The 7,240-nt window shown below is 40.8% G+C and overlaps 2 protein-coding genes across 4 annotated transcripts; both read right to left on the minus strand.

The window, feature by feature from the left end:
- Positions 1 to 672: 672 nt before the first annotated feature.
- On the minus strand, positions 673 to 1,359 carry LOC113473594 (transcriptional repressor CTCFL-like). The gene is made up of 2 exons (XM_026833131.1): positions 829 to 1,359; positions 673 to 795 (listed from the first exon to the last, which is right to left on the minus strand). Exon 1 carries the CDS (start codon positions 1,316 to 1,318, stop codon positions 887 to 889), a length of 432 nt encoding a protein of 143 aa, XP_026688932.1. The 5' UTR covers positions 1,319 to 1,359; the 3' UTR covers positions 673 to 795; positions 829 to 886.
- Positions 1,360 to 1,475: 116 nt separating this feature from the next.
- On the minus strand, positions 1,476 to 6,033 carry LOC108254331. Of its 3 annotated transcripts, none has more exons than XM_026833130.1 (2): positions 3,603 to 6,033; positions 1,476 to 3,566 (listed from the first exon to the last, which is right to left on the minus strand). In XM_026833130.1, exons 1-2 carry the CDS (start codon positions 3,762 to 3,764, stop codon positions 2,286 to 2,288), a joined length of 1,443 nt encoding a protein of 480 aa, XP_026688931.1. In that variant the 5' UTR covers positions 3,765 to 6,033; the 3' UTR covers positions 1,476 to 2,285. The 3 variants fall into 3 exon arrangements, with proteins under 3 accessions (XP_026688931.1, XP_017304826.1, XP_026688930.1); XM_017449337.2 differs by having other exon boundaries at positions 1,476 to 2,711; positions 2,742 to 6,033; XM_026833129.1 differs by having other exon boundaries at positions 1,476 to 2,708; positions 2,739 to 6,033.
- Positions 6,034 to 7,240: the final 1,207 nt, after the last annotated feature.

Consider the following 7,240-nt stretch of genomic DNA (forward strand, 5'->3'; position numbering starts at 1 on the left):
AACAGGTTGTTGGAACAGATCAACAGAGGCCTCTATACACCTCGTATCAGGTGCTCTATTGCAACAGTAGTTTTATTTGAGAACTCAAATCTTACAAAACAATCAAGACAAATGTACAAAATGTCAGAACTGTCTATCTCTCGAGTTTTTAAAGGTTTTAGTCTTCCCAGCTCCACTTTCCGAGGTGAATATGGCCTGAACACCGACCCTACCACCTCAAGGTATAAAGGGCATATTGTGTTTCAACTTCATATGGAAGTGTATGCTGGAATTCTGCGTAGCCTTGTAGTCACATAGGTTACATTCATATGGTTTCTCGCCAGTGTGTTTCCGAACATGTTTCTTGACATCACCCTTATGCCGAGACAGATACGGACATACAAAGCATCGATACATGATCACATTGCGTCTGTCGTTGAGATAAGCAATACCCATGACCGAACATTGCGTCGAGTGTTCAATAAGATCTCCTATGTCACGAGAACCGAATCGGTTGCAATGGTGGCATAGAAAATCTGAAAACGTCCAAATGAAGCTTGATTAAGTTGATTCACATGTACGACGGGGAATGGGGAATAGCTACCGGGATTCCAGTCATCATGACTGACATATCTGAATAGCGCAAAATAGGACTGGGGTAACTCTCTATCCTGGATATCAAAATAAATAACGTAACTTGCTCATCAAATAATGTATTTACTTTTGATTGAACAAATACTTAAATAAGACAAATAAATACTATCAAATAAGGCTTTCAGGGATGCTCTCGTTTCGTGAGACATCTAAGGTAATAACTTTTTAATCATGCATCCCTGCCATTAGATTTACTCGATCAATTCATAACTTGCCATATTTAAGTGGCAGTTCCGGACCCAACGATTGGGAACTATTGGAAAATGATTCCCTCATCGACAGCCACCTCGACCGTGGCCTCCTGTGTCTTGAGGAACTCTAGCCGGTGTTGTTTCTTCATATGGTGTAGCGCTCCTGAGATCTGCTTGAACCGTACATCACATACCAAACACTCGAACGGTTTCTCGTTCGTGTGTTTCCGGATATGTTTCTTAAGGTCGTACGCGTCACGTGCTATGTACAGGCACGCGAAGCAAGGTCGGCGTGACCGGTCTGAACACGGGATAACGGCCGGGCATACCTTGAGGTGACGCAGGAGATGATTAATATCCGTGGAGGATTCAATGCGACAATGAATGCACGTCATGGGATCTGAATCTGAAATACAAATGGAAGAACCAGGGAGTAATGGAGCAAGGTTTTGTCCCAATGTGATACTACTGCTTGTGGTGTACCGTAATATCATCAGACAATCAGGCAAACTGTCTGGAAGGTACACCGTATTATTCTTTGCCTGGTTTCACAGTTCAAGCTAAGCCCAGAAGATTAACATAGCTCTTGGATCCTGGATAGACAGCAGAAATAGAAAGATGAGAAAGGAAAAGAAAAACAATTCACAAGAGTAAATGATCAGGATTCAAACCAAGATCATCAAACAAGATATAATATTTCATAAATAAATTAGACCTTCAACACATTTAACACAAAATTCTTTCTAAATTAATATACACAAAACTCCCTCGGTGGTGTAGTGGTCAAGGCGTTCGCCTGGTAAACAGGAGAGCGTGGGTTCAATCCCAGCCGAGGTATGGAATTTTATCCTCAATATAATTTGAGAATTTGACCACAATAATAGTAGTAGCCTACTGCTGGAGTAAAGACACCCAGGGTGGTTTGAAATCTTCAAGAGCAAATTTTTACTTTTTCAATGTATTATTATGTACATCATTTAACAAAACAGGAAAAAATAGGTAGGTGCTCACAAAGGTTTTTTTTCATAAACAAAATCTAGAAACTTCAACTTTGAATGCATGTACGAATACTACCTAGATACAATATTTACAAAATGTCAAAAACCAAAATTCAAACAGGTACTTACTGAGAGGGTAGTGAAATCTTTAAAGTTTCATAGGAAGAGCAATTTCAATATTACAGTTCGTGGAAAACAAGGTCCAAAAATATAGATTTTCAGTTCTTCTCCTCGAAATAAAAAAAAGAATGCACGGAAAACCCATATTTCTAACCTCATTTTTGTATGAACGTCATATGGAAAAAGCTCGAGTTAACATTTCATCTTTATTCAGAAAAATAATTAAATAAAATAAGCCTGTATTTCCTGAATCATTTTCTTCGTGGACAACAGGGTTAATATTTAATCTGAAAGTAAAGAAAGTCAAACTCCATTCCCCTGCCTTTCAAAGGAAAAAGCACACTCAAAACGATTTCTTGTGCGTCGTGTACATATGAAGCTGCAATTGTCTCGCTATCACTGTTTCAAAGTCACAGTACCGACATTTGATGGTCTTGCCTTTTTGACTAGGACCAGGGTCAGGGCCAGAGTCTAGTCTATATGGCGTCGACGACATAGGAGGGCCAGCAGACTTTTGTACAGTCCTCACTCGGGCCGGGTCATTGGTTCTGCCAGGCGTCTTGATCATATGGTAGTTGGTAATATGTCGGATCAGATCTCCATTGTACAGGAAGGCAATGTCGCATTGGTAACACACAATGTCTCCTTTACGTTTAGCAGGACAGTTGACGACACAATGTGCAATGAGAGATTGCATGTGTTTGTCTGGGTCAGGAATATCAATCTGTCGGTCACAGTGAATGCACCAGGCGGATTTGTCTCTCATGGCCGGAGCTGGCTTGTCTCTCATGGCTGGGGCGGGTTTGGTAGCTGGAGGCTTCACTTCAGGGTATCCACTACTGCGTGAATCTGTATCGGATTCTGACTTGTGTCTTAGTCTGGTGGACTGCGGTTCTGGTTTGTCTCTCAAGGCGCCTCGCATTCTCTTGCGTAGTTCTGGCTCCTCCATCATCTCCGCCAGTTTCTTCACATCCAGTTCATCACTCTGCGATTCCTTCTTTCCCTCCTCCACATCTTTCTTCATGTGTTTGTTGATGATGTGCGAGCGAAGGTCCCCGACAAACATACACTTGGTGACAAACATACATTTGTAGCAAGGGAAGATATCCTTGCTCAGTGTCTTAGGACAATTCTGACAATGATTGATCACCACTTCCAAATGTTTCGACTCATCCGGGATTGGAATGGCCGAGTTACAATGCATACATGTTTCTTTCATCACGGTATCATTGTCAGCATCTTCTACGTTTTCCGATACTTCGGGTTGAGGTTTGGCTGCTCTGGTGGTTCTAGCATTACGAGCAATGGCTTGATCCTCTTTGCTGATGACAACTTGAACTCCCGTGGTTTCACTCATATCAGGGATGGCTGCATCTTGTTTAGACACTGCTGGGGTTGTTTTGTCTTTGTTCACTTTTCTCTTGAGCGGGGATCTTATTCCTGTCCGAGCGAGGTCCTTAGCATCTGCTGATGGTCCTGCCTGTCTAAGATCCGTGGTTTCTTTAGGATCTTTTGCATCTTTAGAACTAATGGCTTGTTTAGGATCTGCTATGTCTTTAGATTCAACTGCTTCTTTAGAGTCTGTTAGTTGTTTAGAACCCATTGCTTGTTTAGCATCTATCGTTTGTTTAGACTGGGCTGCTTGTTTAGAATCTGTCATTTGTTCAGAACAAATTGCTTGCTTAGTGACTGTTGCTTGTTTAGATTGAACTACTTGTTTTGGCTCCGTTATTTGTTTAGGGTCTGTCTCCTTGTTTTGTTGTTTTGCTTCTGTCACTTGTTTAGGGTCCGTCTGCTTGTTTTGTTGTTTTGCCTCTGCCATTTTTTCAGATTCAATTGCTTGCTTGGCGTCTGTTCCTTTCTTAGCATCCGCTGCTGGCTGATCTTCTCGCGTCACTTTAGTTTTGCTTGGCCCAGCAGGCCGACCGCGTTTCTCTACAGGCGGGTTGATCACATCATCCTGTGCCGGGTTGAATAATTTGATTGAGCGGCGACCTCGCCTGAGGACAACGCCCGTGGGAGGCTCTTCAGCGCTTCCTGGGATAGTTGGGGCTTTCGCTGTGGCTTGCTTCACGTCACGCGTGTCAGAGCTAGCTTCGGGGATATCAGGTTTCTCTTCGTTCAAGGGCACGCTTGCCTCCGCGACCGGAACTTTCCTCTGTCGTCCTCGCTTCTTGGTTTTCACTTCTGTTTCGACAGGCACAGACGGCGCAGGTACTTCTTTATCGCCACGTTCTTTGTTTTCTGCAGAGGGAGTCTTTATTGTCTTCTTGAGTTGCTGGATTTTGCTTTTCAAAGCATTGTTGCTTCCTAGAGGAGGGCGACCTCTTTTTCTCGTCACGTCTGAAAGTGAAATGAACTCTGGTATTTAGTATACCTAGTCAACATGATCTCTCGTTATCAACTTTGCCAGATGGAAGCGAAACATTCATTTTACCAACGACCAAATTATTACAACGCATTAAAACCAAACAATACTCTGTACCAAACATAGTCAAAGCTCAAACAGTATAACCAATTAACCAATCATCACATACATATCTCAGATGATTTTCTGTTTCTGTTGAATGAGAACATGGGATATTTTTTGATTCCTTCACCGGGCGCGGCGACATAAGTATGAATAAGCTGCGACTTTACCAACAATCTTAAGTTACCTTGGAAAAAGTAAGAAAATATAAATAGTAGGTACCACAAAAAAAGTAATTCAACAGAGATATACTATTGCTTAGAGTGCTTAGACGATCTCTAGGTAAGTAGGTATAAGTACCCATACCCACTACCATCAGTTATACAATGTTTTTCCATTTCCAAGTAATTCACCATTCACTTAGGCATTCTAAATCTAGAACAAAATGAATAAACACAAAATCGGAATTTGTTTGGTAAATTATTTCGTGATTTAATATTAACAACACACACTCTTCGGATAAAAAAATACAAGAAGAAACAGTAAATAAATAGGAAATCGAAATCGACCCGTCGATCAACGACTGTCGATTATGTGTTGACACAGCTTTAAAAATAATAGGAGGATCATATTGCAAAAAAGTGTTGTGTAGATAGATAAAAAATCGTATCTTACCTATACCTAATTAATAATTGAAAAATCTAAAAACCAAATAAAAAAACACCTAGAGAATAAAAATATCACAAAAACAATTAAAAAGTAATAATAATACTAAAAACCCAGGTAGGGGAAAGGAAAACGCATTGACTAAATACCCTTTAGATAAATTGACCATAACTAAACAAACCATGGTGGGATTAAAATTTCCTTTTCATTAGTAAATGCATTAATGGCACTCATATTCCCCTTCCAGTCAACTCAGTCTCCATTAAAGAGACACATTTTGCAATCCCTCATAAGATAAAAAGATAAATTAATCAAAACCATTAAGTAACAGACTTTTTCCAGTTTCGGCACATGAACAGAAACTCAAAACTGAAAACATGAGTAGTATTACGACCAATACGGCCATTGTATGTGGAAAATCGAGGTAGGTAAGACTAAAGGTATAAAACTAGAAACACACAAATCAGTGTGGCTATAATTAACGAAATCGCCTACCATTATGGGAGAACTTTGAACCACATCTTTCTGACTCCCCATGAGCTTACGTGACGTGATAGTAGTAGTGTTTCTACCTTAACTCGTTTCGTCATGCACCGCATGCGTTTTACATGCGTCGTCTAGCGGCACGCTGCATTCACTCCACCATTACCATCTTATGTCGCGTACGCATGTGCATCTTAAGGTTCCACTTCTGCGCGGCGCTATACTCACACATATCACATGGAAACGGACGCCTGCCCGTGTGTTTGCGCAAATGTTGGCGCATGTGCGCACTCTGCCGCGTGATATACAGACACAGGTAACATTGGAATCCGACCGTACGGAGGGAGGGGCAATACTTGCAATGTTTCAACAGGAAAGACTCATCTAGGTTGTGCATCTCCTTGTTACAATGCACACAGTGTCGAACATCCTCCACGAACTCTGAGGGAGAAAAGTTTAGTGAATTACAATGTTCTCATTTCATTCAAAATGTAAACCCCTTGGGGGGAGAGTTGGAAGCAAAAATAACAAAGAGATCAAATCTGGGTAAATAAAGATAGAAAGTTCAATTTATTTTTCTTATATCAAAAATTAAATAAAAGGAAATTTTCTTGATCAATGAGACGAAACTTACGTGTAAAGATTTGTACAAGCAATAATTGCTAATTATTAGTAATTATATAAGTAGGAACACGAAGGTGTATAATAATATATAAGTAGGAACACGAAGGTGTATAATAATATATAAGTAGGAACACGAAGGTGTATAATAATATATAAGTAGGAACACGAAGGTGTATAATAATATATAAGTAGGAACACGAAGGTGTATAATAATATATAAGTAGGAACACGAAGGTGTATAATAATATATAAGTAGGAACACGAAGGTGTATAATAATATATAAGTAGGAACACGAAGGTGTATAATAATATATAAGTAGGAACACGAAGGTGTATAATAATATAATAACTAGTACTTTCGTACCTATCGTACTTAGGTATCTACATCTACATAGTTTGACTAGATTTATACCTAGACCTAAGTATTATGAACTAGGGACAGATGACCTATGTATTTATTACATTGACTAGATTTTTGGATGTGTTGTGTACCTACACTACCTACAGATTTGCGTAGTGTACTTGTATCAAGATGTTAGCTTATAAAGGGATGTGTAGTTGTAGTTGTGTCGATATGCTACTATTTAATGTCGCCAAACACCGCCGCATGCCGGCGTATTCGAATCTCATCAGTCAGCGCTTGTCACGCACGGTTAGCGTTTGTCACCCATGGTTAGCGCTTGTCATGCGGTCACAACCGACTGAGCGTCACGTCACGTGGCATGTGAATGCGCTCAATATGTTTCCGCAAGTCCGTGCTCAGTATGCTTGCGTACCCGCACTCGGTACACGCGTACGGTTTGTGTCCCGTATGCGTGCGGATGTGTCGCAGGAAGTTGCTGCGGAATTTGTTACTATAGCGGCAGCGGAAACATTGGAACCAGCCTGGGATGCATGTATCCCGTGAACATTGCATGCAATGGTCCAGTAGCTCTGTCTCGGTAGCAGAGGAGAGGTCTCCGTAACAATGAACACATGAGTGTAATCCGCTCAGTACGACGTCTGTGAATGAGTGTAGGGGGAAGAGGTGAAATAGAGGCTTTTAGACTGGGGTCTACAATCACAGGTTACCTCTGAGCATGCTAGGATACTACACTAGAACAGTCTCCAGACGT

The sequence above is a fragment of the Diaphorina citri genome, unplaced genomic scaffold (genome assembly GCF_000475195.1).
Source record: "Diaphorina citri unplaced genomic scaffold, Diaci psyllid genome assembly version 1.1 scaffold46342, whole genome shotgun sequence".
Lineage (NCBI taxonomy): Eukaryota > Metazoa > Arthropoda > Insecta > Hemiptera > Psyllidae > Diaphorina > Diaphorina citri.